Source organism: Anomalospiza imberbis, chromosome 6 (assembly GCF_031753505.1).
Source record: "Anomalospiza imberbis isolate Cuckoo-Finch-1a 21T00152 chromosome 6, ASM3175350v1, whole genome shotgun sequence".
Lineage (NCBI taxonomy): Eukaryota > Metazoa > Chordata > Aves > Passeriformes > Viduidae > Anomalospiza > Anomalospiza imberbis.
Genome location: NC_089686.1, coordinates 56,498,132 through 56,515,866, shown reverse-complemented (window position 1 = coordinate 56,515,866; position 17,735 = coordinate 56,498,132). Strand labels below are relative to the sequence as shown.

Sequence of the window (17,735 nt, the reverse complement as noted above, 5' to 3'; positions counted from 1 at the left end):
TCCCAGCTAGCCCCGGGTGCCCATCGCTAGCCCCGGATGCTTTCCAGGTCACTCTGGGTGTCCTCCACTAGCCTTGGGTGCATCCAGGTAGCTCCAGGTGTCCCCCACTAGCCCTGGGTGCCCGACTAGCCCAGACCCCCCCCAAATATTCCTGGTTGCCTCAAGCAGCCCCACGGCCCCGCAAGCCCCGCCCATCTCCGTAAACCACGCCCATAGCGGCTCAGGCCACGCCCACACCCAGCGCCTCGGCCCCGGCCCCGTCACTGAGCCCCGCCCCTCGGCGCAGCTCTCGCGACATTTGCGGGGGAGGGCGGCGCGAGATGTGCGGCGGCTGTGTGGGCACCGAGTACCCGGAGCGGGTGAGGGCGGGCTCGGGGGGCACCGGCACCGGTCCCGGTCCCGGTCCCGGTCCCGGTCCTAGCCTGTGCTCCTTCTCTAGGGCACCACCTGCTTGGAGGGCGGATCTTTCCTCCTGAACTTCGTGGGGTGCGCGCAGTGCGGCCGCCGGGATTTCGTGCTGGTCAGCAACCGAGCCGAGGGCCTGCACGGCGGGGAGGAGATCGTCACCTATGACCGTGCGGTGGGGGACACCGGGGGGGTGAGGGCCCGGGGGGGCTTAAGGGGATGGGGGAGCCTTTGGGGTCTGGGGCTTGGGGTTCTTGACGGTCGGGGGGCCTGAGGGGAACTTTGGGGTTTGGGGCTTTTGAGGGCGACATTTGGGGGATCTCTGAGCCATCCCTGGGGCTCAGAGATCGCGGAAGATTGGGGGTCTTGAGGGCTGGGAGGGGCCGGGGGTCCGGGTGAAACCTTGGGTTTTGAAGGTCTTGAGAGGTCTTGAGGGATGCTGAAGGCTCGGGGGGACCTTTGGAGTCTGGAGCTTGGGCGATCTTGAGGGTTAGAGGGGGCTGGAGGGAACCTTAGGGATCTGGGGGTCTTGAAGACTGGGGGACACAGGTGGAGACTTTGAAGGTTGAGGCCTGGGGGTATCATTTGGATTTTGGGGGGCTGGGAAGGACTCCTGGGGTGTGGGGGCTCTCGAGGGCTGGGGCGTGATGGGGTGGGAGGCTCAGAGGTCAAAGGAGGGGGAGGCCTAAAGGAGGATTAGTTTGAGTAGGGAAAATTTAGAGCCCCAATATTTGGGGAGTTCCTGAGAGTGGGAAGGGTGGATACCCGGGAGGGGCGGTCTTAGGTTCTAGAGGGAGTATCAGGGAGCTGCCGATGGGCATTAAGGGTAGGAAGTTGCTGTGAGGGGAATTTTGGGGGCTTGATGCTTTGGGGACTGGGATGTCTATGCCCTGGGCGTGAGGGCAGGCACAGAGGATTGGAGCTTGTCCCAAGAGATTGGGAGTGGGGGCATGCCCCAGGGACAGTGTCCATGTCCTCTCACCATACTGTCCCTTGCCCCACAGACCTGTGCAAGAACTGCCACCACCTGATCGCACGCCACGAGTACACCTTCAGCGTGGTGGACGACTACCAGGTTTGTCTCTTGTCCCCCAAAAGCCCTTCCTGACTCTCTCTGGAATTCCAGACCAACTCTTCCACGGGCTGATTCCCACCTTCCCTGGGACAGAGCCTCGAAGGATTCAGAGCCCCATCCCTGTGTTCAGGGCTACCTGGAATCCCCCCAGCATTAGTCTGTGCCTTGTGGGGGAAGACCAGCTAACCTGGCATGGGAATGGGAGGGGGCTGTGACCCCCATTCCTCATTCCTGGCACATCTCCTATGCAGCAAAGGGCTGGAAAAAGGGCTCAGGGGAGCCGGTAGGGCTGGAAACGAGATCCCCAGGCTCTGATTGCAATCGGGGATCGGGTACCAGATCTGGCTCAAGTTTCCCTGTGGGGGAGCAGGGCTGTGACAGCCCCTCTTTTTCCAGCCCCTCCCCTTTTCCTTCCCCCAGGAATATACCATGCTCTGCCTGCTCTGCGGCCGTGCTGAGGATTCCGTCAGCATCCTGCCTGACGACCCTCGCCAGATGACCCCGCTGTTCTGATCCCCATGTGTATCCTGGGATGAGCTTCCAGGAGCTCTGAGAGATCCCTGGATCCCTGGCACTGTAATTTCTGGGGACCACACAGTCCCTGACATGATTTGCTCCTCCGAACTTCCAGCCTGGATGCAGCGAACACCCAACACCAGATGCACCCATGTTTCTGCAAGGATGGGATGCAGTGCCACGGCCCAAGCCCCCCGTGTGCCGAAGACATAAAGGGGTCCCCAAAACAGGATCCAAAAGGATTCCCATCCTGCCTCAGGAGCCCTCGTATGTGGGGTAATAAATGTGATGTGTGACAGCTCGGTGGCACAGGCAGGAGTATTTCGGGAGTGGGCTTCACCCCCTGGAGATTGTGAAGGGTGTTGGGGGCTGATGCAGGAGACTTTCTCCATCCCAGGAGCCTGTGGAATTCTTCCTTGGCCCTTCCCAGCACTGGAGAGTCCACTACACTCTCCCAGTGAGAGTGCTCTCCTAAACCCTGCAGAGAAAGGACTTGGATAATTTTCCCTTCCCACGGGGTTGGTTTGGGGTCACTTTCCCCTGCCCTGGGGTTTGGAACCTGGCCCTGCCCTGCTGCGAATTCCATATTCCTGAGGCAGGAAGGAGCTGGGTGTGGGAAATCACTGCCCTGGGGTGGGTGAAGTGTTGCTCTTGGCACCCGGCCCCAGCAACACCCATGGGGAACTGGGTGCAGCCGGCCTGGCACCCACCTATCCCTGAGCCTCCGTTTCCTGGATCTGGCACTTCAGGGCTGTGTCCTCCTTGCATTCCCCCCAAGAGCCCCAAAAACCACATGGGTATGGGTATGTTTCCAGAAACCTCATGGATCCATTTACGCTCCCAAAAACCACGTGGATCCAGGCACGCTCCCTGCGGCTCGTTTATTGCCACCAGCCCACGCCGCCCCGGTGGCTCCAACCCTCTGCCCCCATCAAGCCCCCTCCCCATGGAGGTTTCAGAGGGGGCTGTCACTCTGCGGAGAGCTGGGGCCATCCTGGGGTGACGCCGGAGCCAGGATCACACCAGAGCCAGGATCATGCTGGAGCTAGGATTACTTGGCCAGCTTGAGGAGACGCTGGATGTCAGGCTCCAGCTGAGCCGTGGGCACACGGGGGCTGTAGCGCCGGAACGGTTCCCCCTCAGGCCCCACCAGGAACTTCTCAAAATTCCAGGAGATATCGGAACGCCGCACAGGGCTCCAGACGACAAAGCGGGGCTCGGCCATCAGGTGTGCAGGCTCGTCAGCCGGTGCGGGCAGGTGAGCCTTGAGGTAGGCGAACACGGGATGGGTGTCACTCCCGTTCACCTGGCACTTCTGGAACAGGGTGAAGTTGGGCTCGAAGCCACCCCCGGGCCGCACGTGCTTCAGGGTGTTGAGGATCTCCTCGTTGGTGCCGTTCTCCTGTGGCAGGGAAGGAGAAATCCAGAGCCCTGTGTTTCCCAGCTCCTCACCCCCTGCCTCGTAGCCCATAGGACTTACCTGGTATCCAAACTGGTTGCAGGGGAAGCCCAGCACGACCAGCCGCCGGGGGTAGCGGGCTTGGAGTTGGTTGAGCTGGGTGTAATCCCGCACTGTGGTGCCTCAGAGCGAAGCCACGTTCTCGATCAGGACCACACGGCCCCGGAAAACACCAAAATCCACCTTTTCCCCCTGCAAGGAGGTGGCGCTCAGGTCATAGAAGGACTTGGCGATGGGGACGGTCATGGCTGCAGGAGCGCGGCGGCTTGTGCCCCGTGCCCTGCGCTGCCTCTTAAGGGCTTCCTGGTGCTCACGTCATGGTCCAAAGGTCTCCAGGCCCCGCCGCGGCTCGGGAGAAACCTGAGCCGCCCGTCCCACCCGTGGAAGGAGGAGGGTGGCACGGGGCCAAGGCGATGCTCTACCTGCCTCAATAATTCATGGCACGGCGCGCTGCAGCTGCTCGTCCTAGTGCCTGTGGGATGTGGGATGCTCCCAGGCTGGCACGGCATGTTCCCGAGGGTTGGGAATAACAGTGAGAGTTGGGGAATAACAGGAGTCAGGGAATAATGGGAATCTGGGAGCTGGGGCTCTGTGGGGCAGAGGAGGAGGGGACAAGTGTTCCAGTACTCTTCTTTGCTTGGTGCTGCCATGGCATCACCTCTGGGTCCTCCTGTGCTGCCCATCCCAGTGCCCACCAGTCTTGGGGCCCACTGGTCCCAGTACCAGCTCCACCCTTGGGCCTATCTGCTGTGGTGCCCACCGTTGTCGCGTGATGCCCATCCCAGTGCCTGGCAGCATCCTGGTGCCCACCTAGATGCCAGTAGGCTCTATCATCTTAGTGCCCACCATCATCCCAATAACCACCCATCCCAGCCCACCACCATCCTGCTGCTGCCTCATCCCAGTGCCGCCACCAATTTTCCAACCCTGTTCCCACAGCTGTGGCTGAGCTGGTAGCCTGGCAGGCTGTGGTGGTGGCCATGGCACTCCATGGGCACCATGCCTCATGTCCCCGTGCCCAGCCTGGAAAGGGGACACCATGCCGGCAGCCCCAGATCACCCTCAATTATTGATCACCGCTCGGGTGTCCATGCCCAGGCCGTGCCTGCCGCCATGGCATCATGCCCACAGCCCCCCTGGAGCACACGGACCACCAGCCCCTCCAGCATCACCTTTATTCTGCAAACCACTGTGTAAAACCGGGGGTCTCACGGGCACGGGGTGGCACAGGGTGGGCACACAGCACCTGTACACCCCCCACCCTACCCGCAAGCCAAGGAGGGCACAGGTGCCAGAATGGGGGGCCCCCCTTGCCACTTCCCTGTCCCTGGGTGTGTCCAGTGTTGCCCCCACTCTATGGGGGCTGCCTCAATCCTGCCCCTACCAGGCCCCTGACACAGACTGGGGAGGAGGGGTCAGGGGGTCCCAGCCTTCAACACCAGCAGGTTTTGGGGGTATCCTCGCTCCCCAGGGGCTGCTGCTCATCCTCCTCCAGCCGGGCCAGGGTGGGGGCACGGGGCAGCCCCCGCAGCTCGTCCAGCTCCTTGCGGTGTGCCTGCAGCACCAGCTCCGTCAGGCGTGTGAAGGACTGTGGGAGAGGGGTGGGGTGAACCTGGGGGACCCCTCCAGTAACCCCTGACCTCTCCAGGCCCCCCAGGCCAGCCCCAACCCCCTCAGAACCCCACCACCCCCCCACCCCAGTCCCCTCATACCTCCTTGATGTTGAGGTTGCTGCAGGCACTGGTCTCGTAGAAATCCATCCCGTATTCCCTGGCCAGCTGCAGCACCAGGGGTTTGGCGGGGGGGGGGGGGGGGCGTAGCGTGATTTGGGAAGAGGGGGGATTCAATACCCCTGCCCCCCCTCTCTGGAAGGTGAACAGCTGGGCACGGACAGACAGGAGAGCTGCGGGGGGGGCTGGCACAGGGGCACACCTGGAGTTGGGTGTACCCAGGGGGCCTGGGAGGGGTGCTGGATGCTTTGGGGTCCAGAGGTCACTGTGAGGGATACTGGGGGGCACTGGGTGCTTTAGGGGTGCAGAGGAGCATGATGGAGGTGCAGGGAGGGGTTGGGGGTTGGTGGACGCCCTGGGGTAGCACTGGGCAGTAAAGGGGGTTCCTGGATGCTCTGGAGCTGCAGGGGGAGGTCAGTGGTCCCTGGGTTCAGACTGCAGGAGCATGGTGGGTAGGGATGTTTGGGGGTCCTTGGATATGGGTAGGGCTGCAGGAAGGCTATTGGGGTCCATGTGGAATGCAGGGGGAGCTTGTGGAGGGTCTGGCCATGCTGGGATTGCAGGGAAATGCACTGGGTGCTTTGGGGGTCAAGAGGTCCCACGGGGGATACCAAGGAGGTCACTGTGTGCTTCAGGGGTGCAGGAGACTGTGCTGGAGGTGCAGGGAGAGGTTAGGGGTCTCTGAACATTGTGCAGGTGGGGAGGAGGGAGCCTTGGGGGAGCAAAACCACTGCAGGGATGGAGGGGAAGAGGGTTCCTGGACAGTGGGGGAGCTGGTTTTGGGGTGCCTGAGTACAGACTGCAGAAGGTGGGGGGGTCCCTGGTCATGCTGGGAGGAGCTGGGGAGGCTTGGGGATCCTGGATAGAGGTAGGGCTGCAGGAGTGCTGTCGGGGTCCCGAGTGCAGAGGGGGCTCAGGGAGAGGCTGGCCATGCTGGGGGTGCAGGAGGGGTCCTGCCCCCTGGGGGGGGCACACAGCAGCCCCCGCTCACCTGCAGCCCTTGCTCTTTGGGCACTTGCCTCTTGTGTTCCTCGTCCGCCTTGTTCCCGATGAGGATTTTCTGGACGCCATCGGGTGCGTACTGGGCGGGGAACAGTGTAAGGACCCCCCCCCCCACACGGCTGGGGAACCTCCAGACCGCCTCTCGTGAACCCCCACCTCATCCACGTCGCTGGCCCACTTCACGATGTGCTGGTAGGAGCGCTCGCTGCTGATGTCGTACACCAGGAAAATGCCCTGCAGGGGGTGGGGGGTTGCTGTTGACACCCCAAGACTGTGCCTCAGTTTCCCCTCTCCTGTGTACCAGGACAGGGAGCCCCCATACCTGTGCCCGCCGGTAGTACTGCTTGGTGATGGTCTGGTACCGCTCCTGGCCGGCTGTGTCCCTGCCCAGTGACAGCGGGTCAGTGCCACCACCCATGGCATGAGTTTGGCAGGGCTCAGCCCTTACCTTGGGTGGGGGGGATCAGAACTCAGACCCCCCAAAATTTCTTCCCTCTTCCCCCCGGGATCCAGTGCTGCCACTCACCAGATCTGTATCCGCACCTTGATCCCATCCACCTCGATAGTCTTCATCTTGAAGTCGACACCTGGGATTGGAATGGGAGAGGTTGTGTGGTGTCCTGGTGTTTGCCAGGAACTGCTGTCACTGGGGGCCCTCTGGTCCCCTCACCCCTCCTGACCCACACCTTGCCCCACCACGGCCTGGTCCTGGTCCCCACACCCAGTGCCTGGCCTTGCAGGAGGCCCTGGTGCCAGGTGGTGATCCTGGTGCTCCCAGTTCCCTGGTGCTGCAGCTGTCCAGTTCTCCCAGTTCCCCAGTGCTACGGCTTCTCGGTGCTGGGCCTGCCCAATGCCCTCAGTTCCCGGCTGCATGGTGCTCCCGGTTCCCCAGAGGTGCCTGGTCCTCCTGGTTCTCCCATGCCCATGATTTCCTGGCTCCCTGATGCTCCCGGTTCCCTGGAACCGCAGCTCTCCAGAGCCCCCCGTTTCCCAGTTTCCCTATGCTGCCGTTCCCCGGTGGTCCTGGCTTGTGGATGCCCACAGTCTTACAGTTTCCCGATGCCCACGGCTTCCTGGCTCCCCGGTGCTGTGACTCCCGATGCTCCTGGTTCCCCGGTGCCCACAGTTTTCCCTCTCCCCGGCGCCCGGTTTTCCCGCTCTCTGGTTACCTGTTTCCCCATGTTCCTAGTGTTGCAGCTCTCCAGTGCCCACGTTTAACCCTTTCCCGGTGCCCCCGGTTTTCCCGTGCCCACCACCGGTTCCCCGGTTCCCACGACTCCCGAGTGCCCTGGTTTCCCGTTTCCCCGATCTTGTGGCTTCCCAGTTCCTCGGCAGTCCCGGTTCTCTGATGCCCACGGTTTTCCCATCCCCTGGGTTCCTGTTTCTCGGTTTCTGCGTCTCCCGGTTCTCCAGTTCCCATGGTTTTCCCGCTCCCCGGTTGCCCATTTTCCCGTTTCCCCGGTGCTGTGGCTTCCCAGTACTCACGGTTTCCTGGTGCCCACGGCTCCCCAGCTCCCCGGCTTCCCTTTTCCCCGGTAATGCGGCTCCCAGTGCTCCCGGTTACCCGGTGCTGCGCCTCCCCATTGCTCCCGATTCCTTGATGCTCCCGGTTTCACGTTTCCCCGGTGCCGCGGCTCCCCGTTTCCCCGGTGTTCCCGGTTCTCTGACTTCCCGTTTCCACGGTGCTGCGGCTCCCAGTCTTCCCGGCTGCCCGGTTTCCCGATGCTCCCGTTTCCCCGGTGCTGCGCCTCCCCACTGCTCCCGCTTCCCCGATGCTCCCGGTTCCCCATTTCCCCGCTCCCGCCGCCTCGGCCGCCGTGCGCTGCCGGTGCCGGTACCGATGGTGGAGATGTGGGCGGGGTGGAACTGGTTGTCGGTGAACCGGCAGAGCAGGCAGGTCTTGCCCACGCCCGAGTCCCCGAGCAGCAGCAACCGGAACAGCACGTCGTACTGCTTGGCCATGGCGGGCCCGGGCCGCCGCCGCCGCCGCCACACCGGGGCCGCTCCGGGGCCGCGAGCTGCGCCGCCGCCGCGCCGGGCCGGGCTGGCACCGGGGGATGCACCGGGGCGGGGCGGGGCGGGGGCGGCGGCGGCGGGAGGGGGCACCGGGAGGGGAAACGAGGGGGGCGACACCGGGGATGGACCGGGGGATGCTGTGGGGAGTGGGGAGGGGACACCGGGGATACACCAGGGATACACCGGGAGATGCTGTGGGGAATTGGGCGGCGACACGGGGGATGGACTGAGAGGAGAGCTGGGGAGAACGGGGGGACGGAGCCAGGAATGCAGCGTAGGATATGTTTGGGATGCCCTGGAAAACCGGAGGTGGGAGAGAGGGGATGTACCAGGGGGACCAGCGGGGACTCCTGGGGCTCTGGGAGCACCAGGGATGTACCCGGGATTGCTCTGGGGGCATTGGGAACGGGACAAAGGGGTGCAGCAGGGGACACTGGGGTGACATAGAGCTGCACCAGAGGAACTGGTGACGCTTAGGAAGGAAGGAAGGATGGGATGGCATCCAGCAGGACCTGGACAAGGGTGGGGTGTCCAGGGACAAGGTTCCCTTAGGAACTTTGTGGGGGTAAACAAGGCCAAGGACAGGGTTGGCACATGGATTAGGACAATTCCCAAGATAAGTCCAGGATGGGGGTGGTGGGATGGAGAACAGCCCAGATGAGAGGAATTTGAGGGGGATGAGAGGCTGGATATGACCTGGTGACGCGTGCTGGCAGCCCTGGAAAGCCACCATGTCCTGGGCTGTGTCACTGGCAGCATGGGCGACAGGTGAGTGGGGATTGTCCTCCTCTGCCCCACTCAAGTGAAACCCCACATGGAGCACTGTGTCCAGCCCTGGGGTCCTTGTCATGGGAAAGACAGGGAGCTGCTGGAGCAAGTCCAGAGGAGGCCACAGAAAACCTCCAAGGGCTAAGAACAGGCTGGGAGAGCTGGGATTGCTCAGCCTGGAGAAGAGAAGGGGCTCCAAGAGACACGGAGAGGGGCTTGGGATGAGCCCATCTAGTGACAAGGGGGAATGTCTCCGAAGTGGAAAAGGGGAGGTGTAGATTGGATATTAGGAAGAAATTCTTTACAGTGAAGGTGGTGAGGCACTGGAGTGGATTTCCCAGAGAAGCTGTGGATGCCCCATCCCTGGAAGTGTCCAAGGCCAGGCTGGAGCAGCCTGGTCTAGTGGAAGGTCTCCCTGCCCACGGCACAGGGTGGAACTGGATGGGTTTTCAGGTTCTTATCAACCCAACCCGTGGATTCCATGATGATGCAATAAATGACGTCACATCACGATGACGCAGCAGCCCCGGGGGGGGGGGGGGAAACTCCTCCGCGCACGCGCGCCGGGGCTGGGCGTGCCCAAGAGGGAAAGGGGCGTGGTCAGCCGGGGAGAGGCGTGGCCGCGTGTGGTGGGCGTGGCCAGGAGCGCGGCCGCGCGTCCCCTCCCGGCCGCCGTCGCCCGCTGCCCCCGCGGCCGCAGCATGGCGGGAGCGGCCCCCGGCTCCGGCGGGCGGCGGCGGCTGCGGGACGATGGGCTGCGCACCTGCACCTCCGCCGAGCAGGTACCGGGGGGCGCCGGGGGGCCGCACTGTGGGCCGTGGGGTGCCAGGGTGCCGTGCGGCTGGGCTTTGGGGTGCCATGGAGGCGGGGTGTGGGGCTGCCGTGGGGCTGGGCTTTGGGCGGCTCTGGGACGGGGCTCAGGGGTGCCATGGGACTGGGTGATCCCTATCCCGGTATCCCCACGCAACTACTGTCCCCACACCCCGGCAGTGACCAGTGTTTTGGGGGGCCCGGCGGTGCTGCCGCCCGCCAGCCACGGCAGCTTCCACGTCCCCCAGAACCATCTGGGGGAGGGTGAGGGGTCCTGGGGCAGCCAGACTCTCCCCTCCGTCCCTCTGTCCTGAGCCAGCCCCTGGCAGCTCCCCTGGGTGCTGGGATGGGGTAAAAAGTGACTCCGGGTTTCCCAATCTATGGGGTTCTTGCTCAATTGTGCCCTGGCAGGACACAGTGCCATGAGCGCAGGTCCCCGTGCGGCCCCTCCTCACCCCCGAGGCTGATCCTGGGGTATTTCCTTGAGGATTACCGTGGCTTAGAGTGTCCAAGTCCCCAGTTATCCCAGCGTGAGCGGCAGGAGAGTGTTTTCTATGACAGTCTTGCAATGAACCAAATTCAAGCTGGATTTGTAAAGCAGCACGGGATGGTGCTGGATTCTGGCATAATTTGGGGCACAAAGCTCCTGGGAATTCCTACTTTGGTTTTACTGGGTGAGACGGGGCTGTGAATCAGATAAACCCCTGGGATGGGAGAGAAGTTGCAGGGCTCAGTGGGGATCATGTTTGGGATGTGTGGAGCCTCTTCCCAGAGCTCACCATAGTCTTTATTCCCATTTTTCCTTACAAGTCCAAGGTGGAGGACATCGTGCAGGAGGTCTATGATGCCTACAAGACAAACCATCACTCCTCACAGTGAGTATCACAACTCCCAATAACCATAAATAACTCCCATCCCAAAAGACCCATTGACCCCAGTGGGTGCTGCAGTAGGATTCTGCCCCTCCTGCCACTGTCCTCCTGCTTTTTCAGGCCACCCTGCCTGCTCATCCTATCCTGTCTGTATTCCAGGTACGTCCTGCAGCGGGAGAAGCACTTCCATTACCTGAAGAGAGGTCTTCGGCAGCTCACTGAAGCCTATGAGGTATCGGGAATGCCGGAGGTGCCACCTGGAGCCCCTGCCTGCGGGGAACCCCTCGCCCTGGGGCTGCCACCAGGGTTGTTTGTTGCCGGGGGTTTGCCAGCCCCGGAGTGGACACGTCATTCCCTGTGTGTCCACGCTCATCCCAGCGACGCTCTGGGGGTTCTCCTGGCTGTCTCCTCACTCCTGCCTGCTCCTGCTGTGTCCAGTGCCATTCTCTGACTGTCCCCTCTGTCCCTGCAGTGTCTGGATGCCAGCCGCCCCTGGCTCTGCTACTGGATCCTGCACAGCCTGGAGCTGCTGGATGAGCCCATTCCCGATTCAGTGGCCTCTGAGTAAGTGGGGAGAGCTGGGGGGACCCCACCATGGCCACTGTCGCTGCTGGCCACCCGCGTGACTCCGGAGGTGCCACCTCCCGCTGTCCCCAGAGCAAAGGAGCGCTTTGTCTCCCTGCCACCGTCAATGCCGCCCATTCTTCCGGCGGCTCCCTCGTGACGACGGAGATGGGAGGGTGACACCCCCGGCTTCGACCTCCGGGGGATTCACGAGGCTGGGAGGGGTGCATCACCCCAGCGGGGTGACACAGGTGACGCTGAGCCCCTTCCCCACCTTCCCGCAGTGTCTGCCAATTCCTGAGTCGGTGCCAGAGCCCCCAGGGTGGATTTGGGGGGGGTCCCGGCCAACACCCCCACCTCGCCCCCACCTACGCCGCCGTCAACGCGCTCTGCATCATCGGCACCGAGGAGGCCTTCGGCGTCATCGACAGGTCCGGGGGGCCGGGAGAAGCTGGGTGGGAGGTGGGGTCCCTGTCCCCGCTCTCACAGCCGTTGGCTCCTGCAGGAAGAAGCTCTTGGAATACCTGCACTCGCTGAAGCAGCCGGATGGCTCCTTCCTCATGCACGTGGGTGGAGAGGTGGATGTCAGGTGGGTGAGGGCTGCATGGGCAGGCTGTTTTGGGGGGACTGGGTCTTTTGGGGAGCCAGTGCTGGAAGCAGATGCTATGGTGGGGAGCTGGTGCCATTCTGGGGATTCGGTGCTGGGTAGCTGGTGATGTTTTTGGGAGCCAGTATCATTTTGGGAAGCTGGTGCTATGGTGGGGAGCCACTGCTAATTTGGGGTACAGTTTTGGACAGTCATTGCTGTTTTGGGAAGCAAGTGCTGGGAGCTGGTGCCATTCTGAGGAGCCAGTGCCATGGCAAGGTACAGTTTTGGGGAGCTAGTGGTGTTTTGGGGAGCGGCTAGTGCCACACTGGAGTGCCAGTGCTGTTTGGGGGAGCTGGTACCGTGATGGGGAGCCAGTGCCATAGGGAGGAGTAGTTTTGGGGAGCCAATGCTGTTTTGGGGTGCTGGTGCCTTGGTAGGGGACCAGTGACATGAGCTACTGCCATGGCAGGGTGCTGTCACGGGGAGCCAGTGCTGGAACAGGGACCGTGTGCGTTTTGGGGAGCCAGTGTAATTTTAGGGAGCTGGTACCACTTTGGGGTGCCAGTGCCACGTCCCTCAGCACCTATCTCCTGAATCTCTGGGCACCCTTTTCCCGCAGGAGCGCCTACTGCGCCGCCTCAGTGGCCTCGCTGACCAACATCCTGACGCCCGCGCTCTTCGCTGGCACGGCCGAGTGGATTGCCAGGTGAGATCTGGGGACAGGTGGGGGACAGGGGATGACATTCCTGGTGTCCCTGCTGCCCTGACCCCGCTCCCACAGGTGCCAGAACTGGGAGGGTGGGATCGGCGGCGTGCCGGGCATGGAGGCGCATGGTGGCTACACGTTCTGTGGCGTGGCCGCGCTGGTCATCCTCAAGCAGGAACATCTGCTGAACCTCCGGAGCCTGCTGGTGGGTGACCCCTCTCCGGGATACTGGGGGTCTCATCCTGCCAGGGATCTTTGGTCCCACACTGGTTCCCATCACCCCGCAGCACTGGGTGACCGGGCGGCAGATGCGCTTCGAGGGCGGATTCCAGGGCCGCTGCAACAAGCTGGTGGATGGGTGCTACTCCTTTTGGCAAGCCGGGCTCCTGCCCCTGCTCCATCGGGCACTCCATGCCAGGGGTGAGTTGCCACAGGCTTCCTCTGTCCCCAGGATGCCAGCTGGAGGTATTTGACACCTTCTCTGGTGTTTCTCCTCTGGGTTTCCCTTCCAGGCGATCCAGCACTGAGCATGGCACACTGGATGTTCGACCAGCTGGCACTGCAGGAATACATTCTCCTGTGCTGCCAGTGCCCAGCTGGCGGGCTGCTGGATAAGCCAGGAAAGTGAGTGCAGGGGGAAACATAGGGCTGCCTGGCATCAGGGATGCCCAGATGCCCCCTCAGCATCCCAGTATCTCCTTGCATGCAGATCCCGGGATTTCTACCACACCTGCTACTGCCTGAGTGGGTTGGCCATTGCACAGCACTTTGGAAGTGGAGACCTCCACAATGAGGTAGTCCTGGGCATCCCTGAGAATTGCCTGGTAAGTGCTAGGCATTGCTGGGGTGGGCAGGGATGAGCTTCCAGTGCCCCACAGCACTGAGAAGGGCAGATCCAATGGCAGTGAAGAGAGTTGGGGTTCAGCCTGGAGAAGAGGTGGCTTGAGGGAGAGCTTAGAGCTGCTTCAAGGGAGCTGGAGTCGGGCTTTGGACAAGGGCTTGGAGTGACAGGACAAGGGGGAATGGCTCCAAACTGGAAAAGGGGAATTTTAGATGGGATATGGGAAAGAAATTCTTTCCTGTGAGGGTGCTGAGGCCTTGGCACAGGTTGCCCAGAGAAGCTGTGGCTTCCTCATCTCTGGAAGCATCCAAAGCCAGGATGGACCAGGCTTGGAGCAACCTGGGATTGCAGAGATTCCCTGTGCACAGTGGGTTGGACTAGGTGATCCTTAACATATCTTCCCACCCAAACCATTCCAGGACTTTGTGACTAACATCCACCATCCCTCTCTCTCTCCCACAGCAGGCCACACACCCTGTCTACAACATTGCCCCGGAGAAGGTGGCGAGGGCGGTGATGCACTTCCTGCAGTATCCCGTGCCCAGCCTGGATCCAGCATCCGCTGCCGAGTAGGGGGGTGCTGCTGCTGGCTCGGGGTGCCGAGCCCCGGGAGCGAGCAGCACAGCCCGTCCCCACGGCGGCCTGGCCAGGCAGAGCACGGTGCTCAGGGTGCTAGCAATACCAAAATCCAGCCTGCTCCAGGCCTGGTGTCCTGCTGCCATCCTGGCCAGAGCCGAGGTGGGACACGGGCTCTGGCAGAGCTTTTTGGCATCAATAAACCAGAAGTCACACCCGCCGTGTGCTGGTGGCCCCGGGGATGCGGGGCAGGAGGTGATGCCACGTCTGGATCCGGTGGCACCAACGTCCCCCGTTCCAAGAACACACGGTAACCACAGGGAAGGATAAAATAAGTGGAATTTTGGCTTTTTTTGTTTATTATTTATAGTCTTATAGTAAAGGGAAGCCTTAACTTGCAAGACAACTCTGGGCAGTATGTACAACATACCTTAGATCCATGGAATGGCATCAAAATGGGGGGAAAAAGGGGCACCTACGGGGCAGGGACGGGCCACTGGAGTTCGGAAAATGCCACGGAGGTTGGGAAGGGTCAAGGGAGGGAAGGAGGAGGAGTGGGGAAGGAGCCCCCAAGCCTGGCTCTGTGCTCCGCCGACTCAGGCAGGTGGAGTTGCACACGGAGAAAATAAATAGGGAGATCCCCCCCCAGTGCTTGCTCCTTTTTTGCGGGGGGCTGCCTGGCTCCTCCCCGTTCTGGACTGCACTGGTCCCCGGGTATAAATAGAAATGCTCCTATAAAACCAGGAGGGAAGGGGAGGGGGGTCACTAGCGGAGGGAAGTTGGCGGGGGAGTCTCCCTGACCCCCCCCAAGTCTTTCTGCTCAGCCTGGCCGGCTCCCCCCAGGGCCGGCGCGGTGGGAGCAGGGAAGGGGCCAGGGAGGGCTGGGAAGCTGCAGTCCAAGAGCTTCTAGGAGCGGAGGGAGCGAGTCCTGCCGCGGGCCGGGGGGCGGCGGAGGGGCCTAACTGGCCTCCATGCGCAGCTTCTTCCTGTTCTGCGGCTCGTCGGGCTCCGAGTCGGAGCTGGAGTCGGAGCCACCATCGAAGGCGGAGATGGCACTGCCCTTGGGGTTGGTGTAGAGGCTGTTGTCCGCGGGATAGCTGGCCTGGAGCTGGGCGCTGGCTCGGGCCTTCTCCAGCGCACGCACTGTGATGGACGGCACTGTGTCACCCCTGGGCCTGGCCCTGCCTGCAGCCCAGCTCCCGACAGGCCCCAACTCCCACTGGATCCTGGATCCCAAAATTCCAGACCCCAGATCCTGCCAGACCCCAGCTCCCACTAAATTCCAGACCCTGACAAACTCTGGTCCTGCCAGACCTCAGCTCCCACCAGAACCCACCTCCCAGTGGATCTCAGCTTCTGCCAGATCCTGGATTCTGATGGATCGTATCTCCTGCCAGCCCCCAGCTCCCACTGGATCTTGGATCCCAAACCCTACCGGATGCCAGATCCTGGCTTCCAAAGCCTGCCAGGCCCCAGCTCCTGGATCTCAGACCCTGCCAGACCCCATCTCCAGCCAGATCTCAGCTACCACCTTGCTGCTCCAGCAGTGCATTCTGCCGCTTGAGGTCGTCAATGTCCTGCTGGTGTGTGTGGTTTTTCCGGCGCATGTACTGGATGTACTCTGTGGCTTTGTCCAGGATTTGGGCCCGGGATGCCTGTTGCAATAGTGGGAAAAGCCAGAGGCAAGATAAAGACCTAGTCCAGGAGGGAAAACTGGAATTTTACCTGTCTCATCCCACCCTGGTTCTGGTCTTCACTGGGGACTCCTGTGGTGCAGGAGAGCCTCGGGAATGTCCCATATCGAGGAGCCTGGACCAGGGGTGGGTGCTGTCCGTGTCCCCAGCACGCTCCATAAACTCACCTTCTCTCCTTGGAGCGAGGGCACGGAATCCCGCAGGCTGTGGAAGCTATCCTTGATGTGGTCCCTGCGTTTGCGCTCCAGCGCGTTGTGATGAGCCCGTTTGTCGGCCTGGGAGCGGGGGAGACGGGGGTGGCACTGGGAGGAGGCCACCACCTGCACCCCCAAAATTCCCTCTGGGAATCGCTGTGGGAGCTCAGCTGAGCCCCCAGGGCGCCTCCGTGGCCGTGACGCCTCCGGCTGGGCCGCGAGGGCGTGGGAAGGAGGCGGCTCCCGGTGCTTTCGGTTTCCTCAGCTTCCTGCTGCCAGGGCAGCTCCGGGCCCCGGGAGAGGTACAGCACCTTCCCCCTGGAACACGGTCACCTCCTGCCCTGCTCCCCAGCCAACCAGGCACAAGCTCCCCCCATGCCCTCTGTCAAGCCCCTGTGTTGCTCCCCCTGTGCCCCCCAAACGTAGCCCCAGCCCCTCAAATGACTCAGCCCAACACCCCCGCTTTACCCCAGAAAGCCTCCCACTCCCCCTCCCCTAAAGAGCCCCGGATTCTCTTCCACACGACCCCAAGCCCCACCGGTGTCCCCCCCCATAAGACCGCCCAGCCCCACAGGACACCCCCAAACCCAGCTACCCCCCTGGTAGCTGGGAAGACATGACTCCATGGATCCCCTTCTGTGTCACAGCCCCCAATCCAAATAAGACCTCCAAGCCCAGAGGTGTCCCCTCCCCAAGCTCAACCCTCCTTCCCAAAAGACCCCCAGCCCTACTGGTGTCCCCCCATTCCAAGAATCCCATCCCCACAGGACACCCCCCCCAAGCCCAGATTTCTCCCCCAAGACCCTCATTCCCACAGATCCCTCTCCGTGTCACAGCCCCTCCAGAAGACCCCAGCCCCAAAGTGTGTGCCCCACAAAAAGACCCCCCAACCCCACTGGTGTCCCCCAAACACCCCGATCCCCACAGGACACGCCCAACACCCCCATCTCCCCCAGGATCCCCATTCCCCCAGTGCCCTTCCATGTCACCCCCTCCCCAAATCCCGCCCCCTCACACCCCCGCCCACGTGCTCCCGACCCCGGGGGCGCTGCGGGGCGGCCCCCAGCGACCTACCGCGGACTGAAACCTCGGCTGCTCCTCCTGAGGAGCCCCGACCCGGGCGAGGAGGAAGAGGAAGAAGATGGTGGGGGGGGCGCCGCCATATGAAGGAAGAACACACACAAACCAAACATTACCCCGTTCCCAGAGCTCCTAATGTGGGGAAGAGCCACGGGGGGGTTACCGCAGGGATTGTCCCGGGGTTGGGGGTCTAACTCACGTCGCTCTCCACCTCGATGTCATCGTTGTCGCTCATCGCTCCCGCCCGGGTGAAGCCGCGGGCCGGGCCGCGCCGCCACAACAACAGCCCGCACCGCGCATGCGCGGAAGTCGGGGGGGGGCAATGATGGCGCCGGGCGACGCGAACGGTTATGGGAGTTGTGGTTTGAGTGGGGCGATGGAGGCATCTTCCACGTGGCGGGGACTACAACTCCCGGCGTACATAGCGCGGGGCAGCGCGGGGCACGCCGGGAGCTGTAGTCTCCGCTTCGGGAAGGGGACGCTGAAGGTGCGCAGCCGGAGGATGGAGCAGGTGAGGGCCAAGGGCACGGAGGCAGGGGGTTTATTGAAGGAAAATGGGGATGGGAGAGGTCGGGAAGTCTGTGGGGCCGGCCTGGGGGGCTGCAGGCTGAACTAGCAGGGCTCCGGGACAACCTAGAGGAGGCTGCAGGGTTTGCCTGAGGCGTGTGTGGGCCAGTTTGGGAGGGTGTCGATCTGCCTGCGGGCTAATGCGGGAGGGCTGGGGGTCTGCCTGGGGTCTGCAGGACATGGTGGGGGGCTGCAAGCCTTGCTAGGGGATATGTGCATCTGCTCAGGGATCTGTGGGCCTCACCTGGGGGGGCTTTGGTCAAATCTGGGG

At 62.6% G+C, this 17,735-nt stretch overlaps 5 protein-coding genes across 10 annotated transcripts; 2 read left to right on the top strand and 3 right to left on the bottom strand.

The window, feature by feature from the left end:
• The first annotated feature begins 208 nt into the window (after positions 1 to 208).
• CHURC1 (churchill domain containing 1) lies at positions 209 to 2,294 on the top strand. The gene is made up of 4 exons (XM_068194597.1): positions 209 to 359; positions 440 to 575; positions 1,410 to 1,480; positions 1,901 to 2,294. The coding sequence occupies exons 1-4, from the start codon at positions 321 to 323 to the stop codon at positions 1,991 to 1,993; spliced, it is 339 nt and encodes a 112-aa protein (XP_068050698.1). The 5' UTR covers positions 209 to 320; the 3' UTR covers positions 1,994 to 2,294.
• A 558-nt stretch (positions 2,295 to 2,852) lies between these two features.
• On the bottom strand, positions 2,853 to 4,471 carry GPX2 (glutathione peroxidase 2). Of its 2 annotated transcripts, XM_068194586.1 has the most exons (3): positions 3,878 to 4,471; positions 3,477 to 3,647; positions 2,853 to 3,398 (listed from the first exon to the last, which is right to left on the bottom strand). In XM_068194586.1, exons 1-3 carry the CDS (start codon positions 4,136 to 4,138, stop codon positions 3,048 to 3,050), a joined length of 783 nt encoding a protein of 260 aa, XP_068050687.1. In that variant the 5' UTR covers positions 4,139 to 4,471; the 3' UTR covers positions 2,853 to 3,047. The 2 variants fall into 2 exon arrangements, with proteins under 2 accessions (XP_068050687.1, XP_068050688.1); XM_068194587.1 differs by lacking the exon at positions 3,878 to 4,471 and having other exon boundaries at positions 3,477 to 3,743.
• Positions 4,472 to 4,616: 145 nt separating this feature from the next.
• RAB15 (RAB15, member RAS oncogene family) lies at positions 4,617 to 8,350 on the bottom strand. Of its 4 annotated transcripts, none has more exons than XM_068194577.1 (7): positions 8,026 to 8,350; positions 6,714 to 6,774; positions 6,510 to 6,570; positions 6,344 to 6,421; positions 6,177 to 6,266; positions 5,168 to 5,233; positions 4,617 to 5,043 (listed from the first exon to the last, which is right to left on the bottom strand). In XM_068194577.1, the coding sequence occupies exons 1-7, from the start codon at positions 8,147 to 8,149 to the stop codon at positions 4,888 to 4,890; spliced, it is 636 nt and encodes a 211-aa protein (XP_068050678.1). In that variant the 5' UTR covers positions 8,150 to 8,350; the 3' UTR covers positions 4,617 to 4,887. The 4 variants fall into 4 exon arrangements, with proteins under 4 accessions (XP_068050678.1, XP_068050679.1, XP_068050681.1 ...); XM_068194578.1 differs by lacking the exon at positions 8,026 to 8,350 and adding an exon at positions 7,752 to 8,004; XM_068194580.1 differs by lacking the exon at positions 8,026 to 8,350 and adding an exon at positions 7,673 to 7,788.
• A 274-nt stretch (positions 8,351 to 8,624) lies between these two features.
• Positions 8,625 to 14,275, top strand: FNTB (farnesyltransferase, CAAX box, subunit beta). The gene is made up of 12 exons (XM_068194581.1): positions 8,625 to 9,753; positions 10,592 to 10,656; positions 10,813 to 10,885; positions 11,126 to 11,217; positions 11,502 to 11,648; positions 11,723 to 11,806; positions 12,426 to 12,512; positions 12,588 to 12,717; positions 12,800 to 12,932; positions 13,025 to 13,136; positions 13,222 to 13,336; positions 13,816 to 14,275. The coding sequence occupies exons 1-12, from the start codon at positions 9,484 to 9,486 to the stop codon at positions 13,924 to 13,926; spliced, it is 1,419 nt and encodes a 472-aa protein (XP_068050682.1). The 5' UTR covers positions 8,625 to 9,483; the 3' UTR covers positions 13,927 to 14,275.
• MAX (MYC associated factor X) lies at positions 14,262 to 17,229 on the bottom strand. 2 transcript variants are annotated; one of them, XM_068194593.1, is made up of 5 exons: positions 17,097 to 17,229; positions 16,892 to 16,918; positions 15,791 to 15,898; positions 15,461 to 15,584; positions 14,262 to 15,072 (listed from the first exon to the last, which is right to left on the bottom strand). In XM_068194593.1, exons 1-5 carry the CDS (start codon positions 17,130 to 17,132, stop codon positions 14,888 to 14,890), a joined length of 480 nt encoding a protein of 159 aa, XP_068050694.1. In that variant the 5' UTR covers positions 17,133 to 17,229; the 3' UTR covers positions 14,262 to 14,887. The 2 variants fall into 2 exon arrangements, with proteins under 2 accessions (XP_068050694.1, XP_068050693.1); XM_068194592.1 differs by having other exon boundaries at positions 15,461 to 15,591; positions 15,792 to 15,898.
• Positions 17,230 to 17,735: the final 506 nt, after the last annotated feature.